The sequence below is a fragment of the Vipera berus genome (assembly GCF_964194415.1).
Source record: "Vipera berus genome assembly, chromosome: 3".
In the NCBI taxonomy this organism is placed as follows: Eukaryota; Metazoa; Chordata; class Lepidosauria; order Squamata; family Viperidae; genus Vipera; species Vipera berus.
Window position 1 is genome coordinate 70,026,411 of NC_138204.1, and position 23,403 is coordinate 70,049,813.

Below are 23,403 nucleotides of genomic sequence, written 5' to 3' on the forward strand. Positions count from 1 at the left end.
AACTTGCAATGTAATAGTTATTCTAATAGATGTGGCTATTCGGGTTAATTTTAGATCTCACAATTTAATAACAATTTAAATTGTTATATTAAATTGTTGCTTCAGTGTGTTTATGTGCGTGTCAGAAACCGACATTTACATTTCTTTCCTGCACACTGATTCTTTTCTTAATATTCACAAATCATATTGTACTAGTTTGTTTGAATAATAATGACAAACTGAAAAAGGTGCCTGGGAATTGTAGTATATGAGAGGAAAATAGGTTCAAATTATAATTTTCAGAATTAGAGTCAGCTTAATATGATTAAATCTTAAGTTATATTATTACATAAACATAAAGAGATTTATAATTACTACTTTCTATTTTGGATTTGAAAGGGGTTCAGAAATGTTGGAAACCCTATATTTTTTAAATTAGGGACAAATTTTCAGCCTATAGTGTTTATTCTACTAGGGGACAGTTTTCATAATTTAATTGTTCAGTGTCAATAACCTGAATGTGCAGAGTGACCACTGAAGAGGAAATGCTACTAGCAAATTATTATTGATTAAATTTATATAGCTGCCCATCTCACCAAAGGCAAATCTTTCCTCTAAATTAATCTCATTGAACTTTGTAAGTACTAGACTATTAGTGTGTACTATCAATGAATTTTAATCTTTGTTTAAAAAATTAATGAGTGACAATCAAATTTAAAGTGCTCTTGCATTATTGATACATGAGAATAGAATTTAATGATGGTTAAAATTGTTTAGGGGTTTTGCAGTTTTGAGGCAACAACTAGTTGAAACTTAGGAGAGTTGTAGAACAGAACTTCTGAAGTGCAACTTGCTGCCTACCATTGTTATAATTTTGGTGGGTAACTTAACCATCAAAATTAATTGACACTATTTTTGTAAACTGTCCTTGTTGATTTTGTGTATAATACTATGACTAAAAAATTACTTGAATCTGTTTATATGGGATGATATTCGGTGTCAAGGCCAACTTCTACAAAGGTCCTCCTCTTCCTCCTCTCTTCCTTCTGTCAGACGTTTTTTAACTCCTCTCCAGGGGACACAATAGATATCAGGGATGGTATTTTATAGGGATGTAACAGAAATGGAGAATTGTTTGACACTGAAAACCTTGCCTATAATCCAAAATATGCTGCCTGATTTGGAGTGATTCTTCTATCCCATTGCATTTCCATGACCTAGAGCAAATAAATCAAGATTGTATATAAATTGTATAGTGCAAGGGTCGGGAACCTTGGCTCTTTTATGACTTGTGGACTTCAACTCCCAGAATTCCTGAGTCAGCATGGCTGGTTCAGGAATTCTGGGTATTGAAGTCCACAACTCATAAAAGAGCCAAGGTTCCCTACCCCTGGTATAGTGGTTAAGGCATCATTCTAGAAGCCAAGATACTGTGAGTTTGAGTTCTGCTTTAGGTACAAAGACTGACTTCAGGTCTGTCACTTTCAGCCCTATGAAGGACTCAACAGCAAACCACTTCTGAAAAACCTTGCTGAGAAAACTAGGGACTTATCCAGACCGTCTCCAAAAATAAGACATGATTAAATAGAAGGGGGAAAAAGTGTTTTCCAGGATAAGGATTGTGTTTGGTCTTTGATTGACATATTGAGGATTAAGTATAAGAATGTGAATAGGATAAAAATAAATAAATTAGATTAAATAATATTAATATGATTGCTTGTTGGCTGTTCCTAAAACATTAAAACTTGATTAGAACTTAGAAGACCTCCAGAATTCAAAGGTAGTAATCTAGACTAGGAAGCTGAATGAATTGTGTATTGCTGTCAAAATAATTATGGATGTGCCCACATAGCTGTTATAAGCCTTTATTAAAAGAATTACTTCCTATGTTTTTGAAATGTTCTTATGCTACATATCCAGAATATCATTTTAGCTATTACTTTGAAAGGACTTAGAGGGGTTGGTTGCACAGCTCTGATATAAGTAACATGCCTTTCATTGTAACCAGTTCTTCTATGAGTCTTCCAGTTATATTTTATTTAGTAAACCACTTGAGTAGACTTAAGGATAGTATAACCTTTGATTATTCAGGCTTGAAAGAAGATGTTAACATTCCTGATTCTCAGTAGTATCGTCTTACCATTCTATTTTGCTTCCACTTGCGTTTTAGTGTTCAGTAGAAACAGATGATTAATAGGCATGCTGGAATAAAAGATGTTTTTGGTTTTAAACAATAATCCTGCAACCAGAGCTTCCCGGAATTGAATTTCAGGAAAAGTCTATCGAAATATGATATGTCGGCAATAGCTTTAAAAGGTTATATGTGCTAGACAACACTTTCACCTTCCAATGACATCATGCCAATTTTTAACCAAATGTAAGAAGGAGTAATGTAAACCTGAGAGGAATAAACAGACGTTACTGTTAGTTTAGAATCTGGTTTATTCCCAGAATTTGCCTGGCAGTATTAAAACATATGAATATAATTTTATTTTAAAAATCAACATTGTTTATACTTTGATTGTAAAATGTCATGTCATAAAGCTGCAAATTGTATGGTTTTTTGGCCAATACAGCAGTCATATAAAAACATTTTCTTTCCTTCTTTCCTACTGTGCCACCCCATCCCATATATATATCCCATGAATTTGATTTCAAGGTGGTTCCAGGAAATGATGGGAAGAGTAGCAAATCCTGAAAAAAATCCAATGGAAGAGGATCCATCTGATCCGAGTTTCTACTCTTTAGTGAAAGAAAATGGCTAATATCGTGAATTTGTCATATTGATTTTAAATTAAGAAAAAAAATACTGTTACAGATTTACATGTTATGCTTCTGTATATATTGGGATATTGTGCTTTTCTTAGTCCAGGAGCAAACAAAATGTTTGTGTCGGCACAGTTGAGGGTTAAAAAAAAACAAAAACCAGAAGAAAATAACACTATTGCTGAAATGGAGAATGCAGGGGAATGTGTTTGTGTGTATGTAATAATGTGTGAAAGGATTGTGAAACAATATCAGTTTCAAGGCACCTTGGGCTTAGAAATCACAAGGCTTGATAGTTCTCACGATCTTAAAATCTGCCCAACCCGGTCACAGAGTTTATTTGAAAGTTTTGTCTGATTTGCTGTCTTTCAGCTTTTGTTACTCTGTTGAATGGGGAGCAAGCTCAGAGTGCAATCCGGCTATTTCACCAACATTCCCTTCGAGGAAAAGAAATATCAGTGCAGCTTCAGCCAACCGATGCCCTGCTCTGCATTACCAATTTGCCCCCTTTCTATACGTTGCAAGAGTTTGAAGAGCTAGTGCGACCTTATGGCAATGTTGAGAGACAGTTCTTGGTATACAGTGAAGTCACAGGCTATTCCAAGGGCTATGGTTTTGTGGAATACATGAAAAAGGATTCTGCAGCAAAGGCTAGGTTGGACCTTCTCGGGAAGCCATTAGGTGGAAATGTCCTTTTTGCACAATGGATGGATGCTAATCAAATAACTCCAGAACTCCTACATTCAAAGTGCCTTTGTGTGGAAAATCTTCCTGTAGACTATACTGGTGATGATCTCTTGCAAAATTTCTCAACTAAATATAAACCTGTGTTCTACCAAGTAAGTAAAATGCTTTGTCTTCACAGTAAAAGCTGTCTTCACAGATGTTATGATTTAATTGCATAGCATGGACTTCCCTTGATTTTCAGATTAATATGGTCACATTAATGAGGAGTTATATATTTGTAGCTCTAGGCAGTATTTATTAGATCTGACAATGATTGCCGTCTACAAGTCACCTGGGAATTACATAAATGAATATCTCAACTAATATGTTATTGACATAATAATAATTTATTTAAACATATATAAAATTGCTATTCAACGGAAACGTTAGGAACTTTTAAAAACTAAATTTAGGAATATCTAAAGTTCTGAGGGATGGAGTAGGAAAAAAGCTTCATTATATCAAAATATTACATTTGCAAAACTTGCATTCTTTTTTAAATTTTATTATTTAATTTTTAAAATTTATTTTTGGCTCTCAGTACCGCACAAAATTGTACAATGATGCCGTCTGCCTAAAAAGTTATTGATCTCTTTCTTAAAATACAGTAACAGACTATGCATTCCCATTAAAAAAGTACTGGAAATCATAGCTGGAAGTTTTTCCATCCAAAGTGAGTGATGGAAAATGCTAGATTAGAAAAACCAATAGTTTATGGCTATTGAGGGCAGTTCCTACACATAGCCAGTTGTTTTTCCAATGTAGGCATGTGATCTTTTCTCAGTTCTTTCAATAGAATATTTTTATTGCAGCTAATGTTTTGTTAATAAATTATCTGGTTAGGGACAAACAATTTGAATTAGGGATATAAATATTCTTTTTATTGCAGTTCAATATTAAGGGTTAACAAGTAACAAATCAAACTCCCATTTATAAACAGGTTGGATGTGACCTGGCTTTGATTTACCAGAAAAAGGAATGCTATTTATTGTATAACCACTTGGAATACCACATACAGTTCCATTGCCATGACTCAGAAACTTTTCTTCAAAAACCTAAAAAGATGCAAAAGGAGGCTAAATGTTAAGCATAAGAAATTAAGACTAGACTATGAGGTGAAATTAAGTGCACTTTGGAGAAAAAAAAGAATGAGCTTATTCATAACAAGTGCTGTCCAAAGAAACTGAATGCTTCATTGAAATTTAGGAAACTCAGGATAAATTATGGAGACGTGCATCTTGATCAGGATAAGTTTTTGAAGCAGTGACATTTACAATTACAAAGCAATAGTGATCGAAATATTCATGGAAGATAAGGCACTGGTAGTCGCTAGTTTTAATGTCTACTTATTGCCTTCCAGAAATGGAGGCAGTGCCAATTGTTGGGGAACAGTGTAGAAAGATGTCTCTGCTCTTATGTTGTGCTTGTGTTCTTTCCAGAGACATCTACTTGGCAACTGTGGGAACAAAATATTGGACTAGATAGACTTTCATGTTATCCAGCTGTCTTTGCTCTTCTTCTGGCATGTTGCAAAGATACTTATCGTAACTGTCCTTTCAGCTGCAGGCTGTGTTATTTCACAGTTGTTATTTTTCTAAACATTATTCTGATTTTGTTTATACATAGTGTTTTGTTCTGTGGCAGAATGTTATTATCCGAGGCTATATTCTGCATTTGTTCCCAGTAATATTTTACTTGTGGATCTATTTTGGAACGATCCTAGTGACTAGCATTGTTTTCAAGGAACTTTCATCCACTTTGACAAGGTTTGCACAGGTGGATTATAGCTATTTATGTTTTTATATTGTTCTAGAGAGAGTTTATAGGACAGAGTGAACAGCTGCTACTTGTTTATCAAAGGGGGAAAAGTTCTCGGTTGGCATGAAATGAGTGCTGCTAAGCTCCATATTTCCTGTGGAGGTTGAGCAGATGAAGATTCTTTAAGACCTTTTGAAAGTGATGGATAAATAAATTGCTGTGACATCAGTTATGGACTGGCAATATCAATATAAATATTGACACTTTTCATCTTTTTCTCTTGCTAAATACTGAAACGGGAGGGGGAGCACACTTTTGAACAATGTCTGCCTTTATTAGTTAATTACATAAAAACAATGCCATTCACACTTTCTTTGGAAACAGAATGGAATAGAAAAAATCCAAAAGAGGATTTGCACTTTCCATGAGGAAAAATTTAAGTACAATACTCTATATGCATGTTAAAAACATATTTATACCTTTATGTATAAATGATGGCTCAGTGGTTAAAGAGTAGGTCAGTTCGAGACCTGAGAGCCGCACGACAGGGTGAGCTCCTGTTACTTGCCCCAGCTCCTGTCCACTTAGCACACGGGATGGCAACCCGCGGCTCTGGAGCCACATGCAGCTCTTTTAGCTTTCTCCTGCGGCTCCCAGTTGTCCTCCACCATTTTCAGAGAGACAGAGAGGCACTTGTGCTTCTCTTCTCTCTCTCTGTCTCTCTCTCTCTCTCTCTGTGTCTGTCTGTGTATGTGTGTGTAAAAAAAAGAGAGTGGCCTCACGCTGTTCTCCAACAAGCTGACAAGCTTATTGGACAGGGCTCCTGCCTTTGCTGCATCTCGTTTCAGCAGAAAGCAGCATCTCTCTCTCTCTCTCTCTCTCTCTCTCTCTCTCTCTCTCTCTCTCTCTCTCTCTCTCTCTCTCTCTCTCACACACACACACACACACACACACACACACACACACACTGAGTGGGGGAAGAGGACTGTCAGACCAAGGGCAGGAGAGCCAGCCCAATAAGAATATGTGTCAGCTTGTTGGAGAACAGCATGAAGCCAGCTTGCCAAGTGAGCAGAAGATCAGAGAGAAGGAGAGAGAGGGGGGGGGGAGAGAGAAAGAGGGAGGGAAGAAAGAGGGAGAGAGAGGGAAGGAGAGAGAGAGAGAACTCATGCACAACAGCCTCTATTTCTTTTTAATTAAACTCTTCAATCAAGTTCCCCACACACACACACACAATTTTTGCAGCTCCCACTGTTTTCTTTTCTCTGGGAAATGGGTCCAAGTGGCTCTTTGAGTATTTAAGGATGCCGACCCCTGACCTAGCAGTTTGAAAGCATGTTTGAAAGCATGCAAATGCAAGTAGATAAATAGGTACCATTTCAGTGGAAAGGTAATAGCGTTCCATATGCCTTGCATGTAGTCATGCTGGCCACAAGACCACGGAAATGTCTTCCTGGCTATCTCAGCTAAGAAATGGAGATAAGCATCCCTAGAATCAGACACGACTGGAAATCTTAATGTTTACTTTAGGAAACAACCAATACAACATGGAAGAGTATAGCCTGCTATCCACATGCTGTCTGACAATAATAGGCAATTTCTCGAGCACCACATTCTTTTTTCTTGTGCTTTTTTTCTTACAAATGAACCTCAAAGAGCTTTTAGGTAGCCTTCTGTTGTTCGTTCTTAGATTGATCAGACTTTCTTCCAAGAATATGGGGTTGCTCCAGAATTGAACTTCTAAAGTGAGCATATTTAATATGCAATAGGGAGGGAGGGGAAAGGAGAATAAATGTGCATGCCTTGCTTCTTTGGTATCTCCACCCTTTCCTGTACATAGGGGTGAGAGACAGGCTGAATTTCTAACTATTTTCAAGAGTAGCGATTCCCGTGGAAAAAAATGAAAGCATCAGCAAGGAGTAGTAAGGCGAATATGAAATGGGGAAAGCTACCGAAAGGGTGGGGGGAAAAAAGCACGCTGATATTATTCATAATCACTTTCCTAGATATTATTTGTTCTTTTTTCATTTTTGGAGAAAGATACGAAACACGTATGTTTATGAGTTCCTTGCACATAGACATAGAGAAAAGGTGAAAGAATACAGTGAGATTTATCTCCAGGAAACCGAATGCGCAGTTGCAGCATTATTGCAAATTAGTCTTTGACCAGGAGGGAAATTATCCTTAAAACTACCGTATATCTAAGAAAGAACAAGAAATATGAGTATCCGTTAGCTCTCACGTTCTGTGTCTTCTCTCTGGTTCAAAAGGATACTAGTTTTCTTAATAGCATGTGTCTTATCAGCACATGCTGACTTTACTTGGGAGGAGGAGGGGCATCAAGGGGAAGGAGTGCAGTTATAGATTACCAAGAAGCTGGTCACATGACTAAACGGAATTTAACTTGTTTTTACTGTCTTGTTTCCACCAAAAAAAACAACCCACACACCTGCTATTTGTTTGCTTGTTCTCTTCTTTACACTTCTATGCATCTTCTGTAACCAATAGGCTTATATGATTCTGCTGCTTAACTAGCATAGTCCCTACAGCAGGGGGTAGGCAACCTCGCCTCTTTTATGACTCATGGACTTCAACTCCCAGAATTCCTGAGTCAGCATAGCTGACTCAGGAATTCTGGGAGTTGAAGTCCATGAGACATAAAAGAGCCGAGGTTGCCTAACCCCTGACCAAAGGAATATCTATGGGATTGCTTACTCCAGTAATATCTGCTAGTCTGATAAGATTAGATAGAGTGCGGTCCCAAGGAACGATACCTCCAGAGACTCATAGAAACAAGCTTTCTCAATTTGATGCTCACCTTCTGTGGAAGAAGAGCCCAGCCAGACACTGCAATGGCCTTTTTTCTATTGGTTTTCCTAGAGGCCATTAAAATGTGTTTATTGCATTAGACCTTGGAGATTTGAAAAATGTGAGCTTTCTGCTTCTGGCTGCAGAAGGTTTCCGTTTTTTTGGCTAACCGAATTGGTTTCATTTTGTTTAGTGTTCTCAATATGTACAGTATGGATTGACAGGCTTTGTTTTAATGGTATTGTTTTAGCCTCACTAAGATAAATGTGTAACTCAAAGTCGCTTGTAATTGGAACAGTTTATAAGCCCAGGAAAAAAATGAGAACATGGTTACCTGCGTTCATTTCAAAGTTCATAAAGCAGAGGCACATGATGCTGATCTTAAAAAGACTGCAGTTTGACATGATCACCAAGTGATGCATCCAGGCACCATATCCAGTGAAACATTTGTCTATATAGATTTATTGTTCTCTGGCAAGATAAATTATCTTCCCTACCGAATGCAAACATATTTGAGTATTTAGATTCTGGTAACTGTTGGGGAGATGTTGAGGACCCAGATTGTTGGGGGCAATAAGCTGACTTTGTAATAATGCCGCTGGGGGTGTGTGTGAAAGCCCTAATAAGCAGGCATATACATAGAATGAAGGCTATTGCTAAGCACATTGATTTGTGCTTAGATTGTAAGCCACCCTGAGTCTTCGGAGAAGGGCGGGATATAAATGGGATTAAAAAAAAAAGATGCTTCAACTGTAATGCTATAAAAGGAAACAAACAAAACCTATACCTTGCACAAGAATGCATGTAGATATTAAAACTAATCAAGTAAAATTTAATTGTGTTTCATGCTTTTGGATAAGAAAGTGTGTCAATACGATTGCGTTTAAAAGTCAGTAGTATGTATTTCATAGTAAGAATAATATTTCAAGGAAATATATGCTCATCATTACAAAGACAGGGTATTCATAAAATGGGCAGTATCTATTGTTTCTGTGTGTAATTTATTATCCTTAGTATATTAGATTAAGTTTTGATTAAGGAATGATCTGCATGTTAATTTATTTCATTCAAGACATACAGGTTATACAGTTGGAACAGCTGAAACAGAATAGACTTCTTTTCATTGTGTTGTGAAATGTCCTTTCAGCTTGCTCAGGATGAAGACAGCTCTGTTGGTGGCTTTGCAGTAATTGAGTATGAGACAGCAGAACAAACAGAGGAAGTGGAGCAAAGCACAGATGGTTTGACTATCAACGAAAAACGAGTCCACGTGTCTTATTGTGCTCCTGGAGTTCCGGGCCTCAGTACTCTTGCTACACTTATAGCAGCACAACGAATGGTAAAAATGTTTGGACTGTAAAAGCAGACACATTTATTACATTACTTATATATGGATATTACCACGCTTATGTGTAGCCCAAAGTTAATGGATCTGTGATTCAGGTTTTGTTTCCGTGTGGATTTGTGACTTTTCTGTGTTTGATGGTCTCTAGGAATGTAAAATTTGCTCTGTGTATGCATCAGATTATTTTTCTTTTATCAGTTTCTTCTGAGACAGATCTATGAATTGCTCTTGCAAACTGGACTAGATGACCTCCAAGGTCCCTTCTAACTTTATATATTATTATTATTACTGAGCGAAAGGCAATCTGTTCCTCTCCATATCCTGACAACATTTGCCTTTCTGGTCTGGGTTTAGCTGCATTTACCATTATACTTTGTCCCTATGGTTTTATTTATTTATTAAAAAAAATTTATGCTACCCAGAATCACTTTGGATAGTGAGATGGCTGGCGTATAAATTTAATAAAAATAAATAAATATGAGATCCAATTTGGTGGAGTGATTAAGGCAGAGTAAAGCAAGAAGACTGCTTCCTGCAATCTGGACTCTTTGCTCTTCTTAATGCTCTTAAAGATATATTGGATTTCCATGATCAACCGATCTGAGGAGATCAACTTAGTCTTGCAAGACTCCTGTTAATAAATACCAATGTTAAGCGCTGAGGTCCAGGATCTGTTTCTTCCCCTTTCTGAAAATAAGGAGTCTTCTGGGATTTTGCCTTTCTCCAGGACTTTGCAAAGATTACAGAGAATGGTTCTGCAATTAGCCATGTCAGTTTTACTTCTCTCCCCCCCCCAATCCTCTTTGTGTAATGAAATGTTGAAAATTGAAAGCTTTCCATGATTCTATAAAGCCTTCATCTATCCTAAGATTTTTTTTGCCACTGCTGATTTTGGATTTTCTCATTGCTATTTTGAGCTGTTTGTGCACAAATGAACGAATAGATATTAATATCCTTCTTTTATTGTGAAACTCAGTTTCCTTTTAATTTCTCCTTTATTCAAGATGAAAAACAATCAAAAAGGGTTACTTCCAGAACCAAATGCTGTGCAAATCATGAAAAGCTTAAATACTCCAGCCATGTTGCAGATGTTGTTACGGCATCAGGTGCATGGATGTGGTAAGCTTTGATATATATATATATATATATATATATATATATATATATATATATATATATATATTCTGAAATAATTTAGAATTCCCATTATACATTAATTTCATAAAATAAACAGCTTTGGAGGGGAAGAAACCAAAGCAGTTACAGACCTTTTCTTTTTTTCCATTTTTTTTAAAATGTATTTATTTACTATTGATCTCAAATAACTTGAAGTTTCAGAGTGCATTCCCACTGACTGAGTGTGGAAAATCTGAACTCATATTGAAGGATTTACAGGGGACTTACAGATAAATATAGGCAGACCTGAGCCCTGTTTTTTTTCCCTAAAGAAGGAGTCCTTTGTCTCATAGGCACCTTACTAAACCTTCTTCCAAAAGCTGTGTGAAGTTCTTAGTTATTCCTATATTGGAATAAGAAACTATATGGAAATAGTAATACACTTTTACAAAGTTTGAAAATTAAAAATGAAGCTATCATTTGGGCCTTAGAAATTAGCTATAAAGGTACAGAAGATAAATTATATGTTGCTGAAGCTATAATTATGAGCAAAGCTTGAAGAATTCACTTTTTTGTTTCAGTTTCAAAAAAAGCTTTTTTGCTTTTTTGGGGAGCAGCAATAAATAGTACATCATTTTATCCATGTCTCCAGCTTTTAATATGTGTATCCTTGAAAATTTGGGAATATAGGAAAAAGTTATACCTTATCTTCCTGGCAAAAGCCAAACCTAAATTGTACCAAAGTTGTCTATAAAACTTTCTACATTATTTAAACATTATTGTGTCCATGAATTTTGCACTTCCGTAGAAACAGTGAGAATGGTTTATAGTGTCTGCCAGTCTGCCATCTTAGACAAAAACAGCAACTCTGCTGAAGCTCAGCTTATCTTATTGCAAAAGATAAGTCCTTTAAAATAATGTTTAGCTATTCATACATTATCTTAACATAGGCATTATAAGTAAATTAATGGTAAAATTTGGTTATATTTTTTTTTCTAAAATAGTCCTAGGAGCTCCCATGAATGTGTCTCACCTTGTAAATCCATCAATCGGTCCAGCCTTTTTGCATTTGAATAAAATTCATCAGGTATGTTTATAGATAACATATATTGGTGAAGCAGATGTGTGATAAGAGTTAGAATTTTAGTGTATTATCATAATAGCAATAGGAGGTAATTAGATGCTCCAGTATGAAATGCTAAATTATTACAGTATTTTTCTTGACTGTATTTATCTTGATTGCAACATCTGTTTTATGTATTCTGAATTTTAGTTTCTAGAATTTGCTCCCCAGAGAGCAAAGAGACAGAACATGATCTGGATTTCCATATTAAACTAACAAATACAAGAAACACCTGAGAAGTGGTTATAAACTAAACCGAATTATTGATTTATCTCTGTATTATATTTGTGCTCTTTCTAGGTTGAAGTAAAAAAACATTATATGTAACAGAAATCATACTGCTAAGGTTATTATTTCAGCACCTTACTTGCATTTGACATGCCTTATACTATAAATAACCTTTTTTAAAAAAAATTGTAGTAGAAAAGAAGATTTCTGGTGTTAAAAGAGATCTAAAAAACTGAAGTTAGCTATTATGTCATCAGCTATATTATTTTCATAGCACTCTTGTGATACCTTCAGAGAAAGATTTTACTTTTATACTTAAATACTGGGAAACATGTTACTGGGATTGCCCATAATTGGCCAAATAAGTGCTTTGCCATATGGTTACTTAGTTTGAAAGTATGTTTCAACTATGCATGAGACACCTGCTATGCTTTCAGATGGTGTTGGAATCAAATTCCTTACCAATCCCAGACAACAGGCTCAAATTTTTACACACTCTATTTGACTCTTTATTTTTTAAAAAGAGTAGACAAAGAGGGGGGAAAATGAATATTTTGAAAATCAAAATAGTTGATCTAGATGCTAAAATCTATTTTCTTAATCCTTATTAACAAAGATGCAGAATATTAAATAATTAGAGCAAGTTTGGTCTAGTGATTAAGGTGCCAGGCTAGACTCTGGGAGAGTGTGAGTTCTAGTTCTGCCTTAGCTAGGAAAGCAGCTGAGCGACTTTGGGCCAGTCACTCTCACTCTCAGCCCAACCCACCTCACAAGGTTGTTGTTGTTCTGGGGAAAATAGGAGGAAAAAAGTGTGTTGGATAGGTTCGCTGCCTTGAGTTATTTGTAAAAAATAATAAAAGTGGGATACAAATAAAAACAAACAAATAGATAATCTTATTTTCAAGATTACGTAGTGACATAGTAGATAATGTACTTACCTAATAATGTAGAGGATATTTTTCCTTAATCTCGAAGAGAGCTACCCATAGACTGCTACCCCAACGTTGATCTTGCTGAATTTTGGCAGCAAAGTAGTTTTCTTCCAGCACCATCTTTTGGGGATTAAAAACTTTTTTTAAAAGAGGGGGGGGAGAGAGAATGGGATTCAAAGGACTCTAGGAAATGAAATGCTTCCCATGTAATCAAACTCTTCCAACCTCAAATCCATTGGAAAAAGAACAAAAAGCTTTTGTCCTGCCTCTTCTGCTAATGTCAAAACATTAGAAAGGTACTAGGTGACAACTAGTTGGAAGTTGCAGTGTCTGACATATAAGAAGTTTTGCTGGTTTAAACTTATAAAACAGGGATTTCTCTGGTTATTTTTAATAATGGATTGAATCTTTTGATTCTTCAGTTGCATATATTTGGGAATAGATGGTGTAGCTAACTTAAAAAGTAGTTCCCCTCAAATTATTATGCCTACGTTGTTTTCCTAGCACTACAGGTAGACCTTTGACTTTACGACCACAATTGAGCCCAAAATTTCCTTTGTGAAGCAAGGCCATTGTTAAGTGACTTGTGCCCCATTTTTTGACTTTTTTTTGCCACAGTTCTTATGCAAATCAGTGCAGGTGTTGAGTGAATTACGCAATTGTTAAGTGAATCTGCTTTCCCCTATTGACTTTGCTTGCTGGGAAGGTTGCAAATGGTGATCACATGACCCCAGGACAATGCAGCTGTCATAAATACATGCAGGATCACGTGAATACGTGACCATGGGGATGCTGCAATGGTCATAAGTATGAAAAACGGTCGTAAGTCCCTTTTTTCGGTCCATTGTAACTTTGAATGGTCATTAAATGAGTGGTTGTAAGTTGAGGACTACCTGTAAATCAAAAGTGGTTTGCCTGGCTACCTTCTGGTTTATTTTTTCAAATGACCGGTCTAGCTTACAGACCCGGTATTTATTGGTAGTCTCCCATCTAAATAAAAACCAGCACTAAACCCTATTTAACTTCTTATCCTGGACAAGGTCAGTCAGTTTCTAACACTTGTTGAAAAACAGCTCATTTAAATTTTTAGTTATTTACATTTATATCCATCCTTTGAAATAGGAAGGCATTAATATTAATTAATATTCATATTAATCAATATTAATTATTTTTATTTATTTATTTTAATTAAATTTCTATACCGCCCTATTCCCGAAGGACTCAGGGCGGTTTACAGGGCAGAATAAAATACAATATAAAAATAATATAGAATTAAAATACATTAAATTAATTAAGCCCAATTAAAACATTTAAAAAGCTAAAACCCCTTCAGTCCAGGTCTGATAGATCGAAAAACCAGGTTTTCAGGTCCCGGCGAAATGAACGCAGATCGGGGGCGGTCCTGAGTTCCACGGGTAAATCATTCCAGAGGGCAGGCACGCCCACAGAGAACGGCTCTTCCCCTAGAAATAACCCGCCGGCATTCCCTAACCGGCGGTATCCTGAGAAGGCCCTCCCTGTGGGAGCGCACGGGATGAAGGGAGCTTGATGCCGGCAGCAGGTGTTCCCTCAGATAACCCAGACCCAAGCCATTAAGGGCTTTATAGGTCATCACCAGCACCTTGAATCTCACCCGAAGGGCAACCGGAAGCCAATGCAGCTCGCGGAGTAGAGGTGTTACATGGGAGTATCGGGAAGCCCCCATCACAACTTGCGCGGCCGCATTCTGCACCAGTTGAAGCCTCCAAGTGGTCCTCAAGGGCAGCCCCATGTAGAGAGCATTGCAGTAGTCTAAACGGGAGGTCACGAGCGCATGAGTGACTGTGCGTAGGGCATCTCGGTCCAGATAGGGTCGCAACTGGCGAACCTGGGCAAAAGCCCCCCTGGTCACGGCTCCTATATGATCTTCTAAACTGAGCCGTGAATCCAGGAGGACGCCCAAGTTGCGAGCCCTATCAACGGGGGGTAACACCTCACCCCCCATAGTTAACGATGGACAAAACTGGTTTTCCCGAGATGCCGGTATGCATAGCCACTCAGTCTTGGCAGGATTGAGTCGGAGCCTGTTTCTCCCCATCCAGACCTGAACCGCCTCCAGGCAACGGGACATCACGTCGAGGGCATCACTGAGTTGGTTTGGGGTGGAAAGAAAAAGTTGGTACTGATGATACCCCACCCCGAAACCACAAATGATCTCATCCAGTGGCTTCATATAGATGTTGAACAGGAGGGGAGAGAGGACCGACCCCTGAGGAACTCCACAAACGAGAGGCCTCGGGGCAGACCTCTGCCCTCCCGTCAACACTGACTGTGAACGGCCCAGGAGGTAGGAGGAGAACCACTGTAAAACAGTGCCCCCCCACTCCCAACCCCTCGAGACGTCGCAGCAGGATACCATGGTCAATGGTATCAAAAGCCGCTGAGAGATCTAAAAGGACTAGGACAGAGGAGCAACCCCTGTCCCGAGCCCGCCAGAGATCATTCATCAGCGCGACCAATGCCGTCTCTGTGCTGTACCCGGGCCTGAAACCCGATTGGTACGGGTCCAGATAATCAGTTTCCTCCAGGAACAGAGGAATCTGATGCGCCACCACACTCTCAACAACCTTTGCCAAAAAGCGAAGGTTGGAGACCGGACGGTAGTTATTTAAAACAGCCGGGTCCAGGGCAGGCTTCTTGAGAAGGGGTCTCACCACCGCCTCCTTCAAGGTGGCAGGAAAGACACCCTCACTCAAAGAGGCAGATATCACTGCCTGGAACCAGCCTTGTGTCTCCTCCCGAGCTGAATAAACCAGCCAGGAGGGGCACAGTTCCAATAAACAGGTGGTAGAGCTCAGCCTCCCCATAATCCTCTCCACCTCCTCGGGAGTCACAGGATCAAACTCAGTCCAGATAATACTACTCTCAAGACCGCTCGATTCCTCCCCGTCAGACTCTGCCCAGTCAGCGTCCAACCCGGTCCGAATCGGAGCAATTTTGTCTGCCAGATTCTGGCTGAACTCCTCAGCCCGCCCCTGTAAGGGCTCCTATTATTATTATTATTATTATTATTATTATTATTATTATTATTATTATTATTATTATTATTATTATTATTATTATTATTATTATAATATTACTTAATATATGTGATATTACTTCTTCCTAATATTGGAAAATAGCCAAGATCAAATCCGTAGTGAAAAACTTTAAAAAAACACACACCATTGTTTCCATTAAGAGGAACAAGATTACATTTTTTTTTAATCTTCACTTAGAGGTTACACATTTTAGCAATAGTAATAGCGCTTAGACTTATATACCACTTTACAGCCCTCTTTGAGCAGTTTACAGAGTCAGCATATTGCCCCCAACAATCTGGGTCCTCAATTTTACCGACCTCGGAAGGTTGGAAAGCTGTGTCAACCTTGAGCAAGTGAGAACTGAACTGCTGGTAGTCAGCTGGCAGTCAGCAGAATTAGCCTGCAATAATCCATTCTAACCACTGCACCACCATGAGTCCTACCTTTTACCATCTTTTAGAAGAGTGAAATGAAAAATAGGGTATGTGTACTAGTTCTCAGAAGCAAAATTTAGTAGCTGTCCCAAAGTGATATGCAGTGTTGTCAATTCACAAATATGTGATACATCTTTAATGTTGAAAGGAATTCTGAATTTTGAAGTTTGGATCATATAGTTGGTGAAAGATATGAAATGAATTTATATTTATCTCTTTTTCTTGTTTGGAATAATATTTGTTCCATATGTATATAACTCTTACATAATTCTATTCCTTTCAATCTTACAGGGTCCTGTTTTTGGAAACGCATCAAATTTGTTGCTACAAAATTTGTCACATCTACCTATGGCACCACTATCAAAGATTGAGAATATGCAACCTAATAGTGTGAGTTAAAATAGACCTGTATTTATAATTTAGGCCAGACTCCTGGATAAAATGAAGAATGGAAATATATTCTAATTCATATTTTTGTTGCCAATATTAGTAGCAGCACTAGCAGTATTTCCTTTTTCTTCGTCTTCTGTTATCAGCTAAGATGGTAAAACAGAGTATGTGCACTGGAATTCTTTGGAACAATTTTAATCAAATACATTTTAAAAAGTAATCTATAATCTTTTTTCTTTGTAGAAACCAAGTTTGCTTGGAGAGCCGCCAACTATGTTGCTTCAAACAATGTTAGGAATGGGGCCTTTACCACAAGCAGCCCCAGACATAGGGAGTCCGGGAGAACCATGCAAGTAACATTTTGTTTCCTTTATAATAACAGAAATTCACCTTGAAAATATAGGTAGTCCTCGCTTACTGACAGCCTCATTTAGCAACCATTTAAAGTTAGAACATTATTTTAAAATGCTCATATTTACAACTGTCACAGCACTCAATGGTCATGTGATAATTTTAGGGACACAATTTTAGGGACACAATTCAATATTAAATATATTAATAGCCAGATATGTGAGTTAAATTATTTTTGCCCAATGGCAGAAATAGTGGCTCTAACTTTATACTTTACACATTTATTCATTTATTCAATTTCATTTATTCATCTCAAACCAGTGGGTGGCGAACAATCATTAAAAACATTTTAAACTATCAAAACATAATACAAAAAATAAAATTAAAATTATATTGTGTGCACTGCATTGACACCCTGTATTGTGCCCTCTTATTCATATTTATTTAAAAGTTGCAGTGTGTTTAGTAGACTTTCTCTCAGATGTTGTGCCTTAGTGTTGCAACCTGCTATAGAAATTTTAGATTTAAAACCTTTTTATTTTATATTTTTCCCTTCAGAGATAAAAGAAGTTTACCACTGTTACAGTATTCTTTAAAATATAATTATCGTTAACAGTATTTCAAGAAACAAATGGTATATGGATATCAATTATTAATTAGTGATCAAATTAAATATTATCGTACATCTCAAAAAGACCAGCATTTGTCATTTTTGACAGAAAAATAGGATGACTGCTATCATCCAGAATTCCATTCTTAGGGCAAATCATAAGCAGAATTATTTTCCAAAATTAGCGTATAAAATGTGAACAGTATGGTGCGCATATGTATACTTCAATAGGCTTGCACAGTATTCAGTAAGTAAGGATAGTTCAATAATTAGTTGCAAGTATCAACGTGAACCTTAGCGCTTTTCATGTAGTAAAAATCCAGTGTTCTGTTCTATAACAGTTTTTTCTATTTATGGCTGATTCTACAGTATCTCATCAGACTCCAGCTCCAATGGCAATGGCAGCAGGGATTGGCTTACTACCATTCTTCCCAAACCAGCATGTAACTGGGCAAGCCGTGCCAAGGCAAAATAACACCCAAGAGAAATTGCCATCTTCACTGGAACTGACAGAAGGCACCGGCTCCACATCTGAAACATATCAACAGAGCTTAACCAATGTTGCTATAGGAGGCCTACAGGGAGGACACCTCCACCAGCAGAGCCAGCCAAAGAATGCTGACTCAAACATTGGTGTAAGGAAATGGGATTCAGCTTTTTTTTTCTTCTGCCCTTGTACTTAGATTCATTCATTAGTGTTGCAGCCAGCAAGAAGTTTTACAATTGTTTTATCAGCATTCCAATCTTAATTGCAAAAAGCATTTTCAAACAGATTATTAATTTTAAATTACAGTGAAAGACTAATGGCTTTTATTAAAATTAGAAATGTAGTGACAAGTGTTTCCTGTCTTTTGCAATTAATTGCTCTATTTGCGTTAAATATCAGGAAGATGAAATTTGCCTATCATACTAAGCCATAATGTGATTATGGTTTGCAAGCCATAAGTCTTAGATGCAATTTAAAAAAGTCAGGTAAGGTTTACTCAGTCTACCTTAGTGAAATAAAACATGACCTAGCATGATACCTAATGCCACCAAGTTTATTGCAGTTCTTCTGCAGCAGAGTTTCCTCTTAACCAAAATATGAAACCTGAACAGTTTTACTTATGGTAGGATTGATTTAAAATTATCCTTATAAGTTTAGAGATTTCTTTGCATTTATCTTTAAGCTGGTACAAACCCCAAGAATTTAGGGCTTGGAAATATATTTTAAATCATGGTTTATCATTTTTTAAATTATATATGTAATTTGCATGTATGAAATTTGTAATGCAACTGCTGAATAATATATCAATATTCCACTGACAAAATAGCAAACAGACCTGTGAAACTGTTCATTCTGGATAAATTTTCAAGAAACATTTTCTGAGAAAAAAAAACTCACCGTTTTCGTCAATTCAGGGAATATTCATTCAAAAATACAAACTTTTTAAAAATGTGGTTTTTATTTTGTTTCATACTAATAGTCTTTTATTCCTTTTTTCCTTCTCTCTCATATTCTCCACTATTATATACAAACATTTATTACATTCATCTAGAGAGTTTTCTATGAACAGTGTAATAATATGCACTTTGAGCTCGTCCCATTGAGCTGAGTGGATCCTACCTCCAAATTAATATTTTCAATTGCAGTTTCTGTCCTTTTAAAGCCTATGTACACACAATCTATTTCATTTCATACATCAAATTGTCCAGTTTCTAACTGCACTCTGCTCAACCTGGTAGGAAGGAATGTATTCAGAGTAGATAAGTAAGTGCTCAATCCCCAGTTCCTTCCAAAAACTAGTTTTTCTCCTGCTCACATAATGTTTGATACTAATGTGGAATTAATTAACAGTTTGGGGCATGTTCTGAAACATGACAATCTACTGGCAAATATGAAATCTTTTAGGTTAGTACCAATAGGAACAGGTGCCTTGGGTACAATCCCCAAAACATCTGGAGCACCACTTGAACAGCATCAGCATTGACAGAATCACCATCAGTCAATTGCAAAAAACAGCTTTATTTTAAACAGTTTATATCCTGCACAGATAAGTAACGCCATCTAGCAACATCTCCCTATCCTGAAATGGACTCAACAGGTGGATGAAAATGCCAATTCCAGTCGAAACATCTGACAGTGCGATGAACCGTAGACTTATTCAGTATCTAGAAATACTGAATTTATCGGACCTGAACACCCTAATTTTACAAAAAACAAAAACAAAACCCAACCCTGCTTGGAACTGCCTATATTATTAAATGCTACCTTAATAATTCTTAGGCCTTGATTAAGACTTGAATTGTTAGGTTTTAACCAGTCTTATACTGTAAATCTAACTGTGGATTACCCACATATAATTTATTATTAAATTACCATTGGGAAGAACTTGATGCAGATAAAGAGCCACACCAATTAAAGAACTAGCAGCTGTGACTCCGTGTTCTGAACAGATAATAATTGATTAAACTTGTATGCTGCCCAGATCTCAATGGCTCTGGGTGACAATCAAACAAAGAAATTTCAATCAAATCAATAAAACATAAAAAGGAGAGATAAAAGATGGCATATACACACCCTTACATACATACATGGGAGCGCCTGCCCTCTGGAACCAGCTGCCGGTGGAGCTGAGAACTGCCCCCGACCTCCGATCATTCCGCCGGGGCCTGAAGACCTGGCTCTTTGAGCTCTCGGGCCCAGGCTGAGGAGAAATTTTTAATTGGGGTTTTAAGTGTACAGGGTCAATTTAATATTTTTTAATTTGGTTTTTTAACTTTTGTATGGTGGATTTTTTAATTCCCTGTAAACCGCCCTGAGTCCTCAGGGAAAGGGCGGTATATAAATGTAACTAAATAAATAAATAAATACATGCTGTAATAAAGCAGGATGACTATTCAAACATTTTTGCTTCGTTCAACAAACACTCATTCTTTATAACATACAGGCTGCTTCCATTATCTTTTAAAATGTCAGTTTTGGTTCAGCTGAACCTCAGTTCATCCAGAATGACTCGTTCAGACTTCCATGCCACGAAGTTTGTTTTGTACACACCTCTGTTTTATAGCATTTCATCATTGTTTTTCCTGCAACAGCAGCATTTATTCTCTTATATTCATTTTTTCCCATCTTCTTTTACTTGGCAAACTTTTTAATGCTTTCTATTATCATAACTTTGCACAATGTTTGTAATGTAAACTTTTTCATTCTGTGTCAGGCAGCTTCCATTTCCTCTTTACTATTCTGCTTTTCTTATGTGGCATAACATAACCTTAGTGCCATAGCAAATTTGTGTTATCTCCCTCTTCCTGTACATAGAGACATTGCTTTGATATGGCCCAGAAAAGAGTATAGTTAATATACTTGCCTGTTTTCCTTTTAGTAGTTTGGCGGATAAAGTTCTGTCTCCCAGCCTTTAGGTTAACTGGCTAATCTGGTTTTACCAGTCTGGTTTAAGGTTGATTATTTAGTCATTCATTTTGCCTTTAAGAAAGAAAGATTATATTCTGTATTGGTTCCTAGACTAGTTTCCTTCAGTTGAAAATTCAGTAGAACAAAAAAGAATGCTACATTTTTGTTGTCTAAAAGAAAGAGACATTAGTTGATGGTTGCACACCAACAATTCAGCTTAGATAGAGAGTTTGCCCTTATGCCTTTCAAGCCTTTAAATGTCATGCCACATTAAAAAAAAAAGCAGAATACAAGACTCAGAAAAAAAATCACAAAAATCATACAGGCATTTATATTATATGTGAGAATAGCCAAAACAGTGCCATGTTTTTTCTATATGTGCTCTACTTTTGTTTGGCTTTTATTTTTATCTCAGGTACGTAAGCAAGAGCTTGAACATATAATGACTGTATAGCACAGATAAGTTTGTGTGTGTGTGTGTGTGTGTGTGTGTGTGTGTCTAAAGTGGTAATTATTGTGTTATCCTTTAAAAAGAATGGATAAATTTATAGATAAAAAAGAGTTAAAAATTGTAACGTGTTTGTAACGTGAGAGGTTAGTTAGTAACGTGAGGGGTTTTCTAATGGAAAATCACTTTGTACTTCGGCTGTAGTTATGTGATGAAATGTATCTATTTTATAGAGTTGTTCCAAAAATCAAACCTCTCTACTTGGAGAACCTCCTAAGGAAATACACCTCAGCACAAATCCCTACTTGAACTTGGCAAGTGTTCTGCCTTCTGTGTGTCTTTCAGGTAAGCAGGCAGGAGTCAAAGAGATTATAATACTTGCAGATAATACAATTATATTGTTTGGTATAATTTAAATCTGGAACTTGCCTTTAAGAAGAGTTTACAATAAAAAGATCTGCTGTTGCTGATGTTTATCATACAATCCACTGCAGGACGGTTACATTATTGAAGAGTATGGACCATAATCTATTATGCATGTCCAGTGCTGGTTGGTAGATAATTTGTTTTACAATTCCCAGAATAGGGCTGAAAGAGTGTAACTGAAATTAACTCCTTTGAATTACAGTGGTACCTTGATACTCATTGTTAATTGGTTCCAGGAGGTGCAACGAGTACTACAAGTGCCAAACAAACCACCTGATTTACCACGTGACCTTTTGTTTCAGCCGGGAAGGACTTCCTGTCTGTCCCTATTCCTATGTCAGTGACCTTTCCAGCATGGCCGACTTCCTGTCCTCCCTCTCTTGCCCTGTCACCCTCTTTTGCAGTGACCTTCCCAGCATGGCTGACTTCCTGTCTGTTCGCTACGGCTATTCTCCTTTTTTAATCGTAGCATATCACGTACCAAACAAACAAAGACAACATTTTTGCTTCAAAATGCATCGAATACCAAATTCGACGGGTTTTGAAGCAGTCAACTACTGAGGTATCACCGTATGCTTATTAGTGCCTTATTTTATTTTGTTTTGAAAAGAACAGCTCTATGCCTTTGTTTTGTTACGAATTTATTTAATATTGCACTGTGTACCTATAAGGGCCTTTGGGCAAAGCAAATGTGTTTAAAACTATTTATACCTTGTTATAATTAGTAATAAATTATAATTTCTTCTTTTAGGAGCAGTCTCCAACAAAGCTAATAATACTAAGTCACAATCTGTAGTTGCAAGTAACTCAATCAACAGTGTAAATGCTCAGGGAAACACACCACAGCATGCACTGGAAAACTCTTTTAACTACTCACGACAATACAGTGATTATACACAGGTATGTGAGAGATATATAATGTCACTGCAGCTGGTGACAATGTATTCTTCTTTCGAAAGCATTAATTCTCCAGACTGATGATAATTGAGAAACATCAATCAGCAAGATTTGCTGAAAAAGTCAGATTTCCAGTGCTAAGAACTGGATTACAAGTAAATAGTGAGTGATATTGTTGTCCTGGGGGGAAAAAACCATACTGTAACCATATGGTAGTAATATTCAAAAGAGTTCTGATAGTGAATTCATGCAAATAAGAAATTAAATGACCTGCAAATTAGAGATCACACTTGGTATAGTGCGCCTGTTTCTTTTAGCTGTCAAGAGCTGTTAGCTGTTAATTTAATAGCACCTCTCTGTAGGTTGTATAGAAGAAGAAACAAAGTGTGCAGGTAATTTATACAAATTCGGAATCTCGTTGCCAACAGCTATAAGAAACAATTGTATGATTTAGAAGCATAGAGAGGCAGGTGGTCTTCAAATGGTATGTTGCAACTGTTAGCAGCCTTGGAATCAGCTCCATAGCTATAACCATCATTGCTTCCACAAGAATTTTCTGTCACTGATGTGTAATATATTTGTGGCATGCATAATAACCCATGAACAGCCT

The 23,403-nt window shown here is 37.0% G+C and overlaps 1 protein-coding gene across 2 annotated transcripts in view; it reads left to right on the forward strand.

Annotated features, from left to right (window-relative positions):
• Nucleotides 1–23,403, forward strand: part of RAVER2 (ribonucleoprotein, PTB binding 2) — a 55,968-nt gene that overhangs the window by 26,772 nt on the left and 5,793 nt on the right. For both annotated transcript variants that reach the window (XM_081324945.1, XM_081324946.1), the window contains exons 3-11: nt 3,118–3,584; nt 9,185–9,376; nt 10,387–10,501; nt 11,503–11,585; nt 16,569–16,667; nt 16,911–17,016; nt 17,998–18,263; nt 21,704–21,815; nt 22,648–22,796. In XM_081324945.1, the coding sequence (XP_081181071.1) occupies nt 3,118–3,584; nt 9,185–9,376; nt 10,387–10,501; nt 11,503–11,585; nt 16,569–16,667; nt 16,911–17,016; nt 17,998–18,263; nt 21,704–21,815; nt 22,648–22,796 (1,589 nt within the window). The remainder of the gene's footprint in view (nt 1–3,117; nt 3,585–9,184; nt 9,377–10,386; nt 10,502–11,502; nt 11,586–16,568; nt 16,668–16,910; nt 17,017–17,997; nt 18,264–21,703; nt 21,816–22,647; nt 22,797–23,403) is intronic.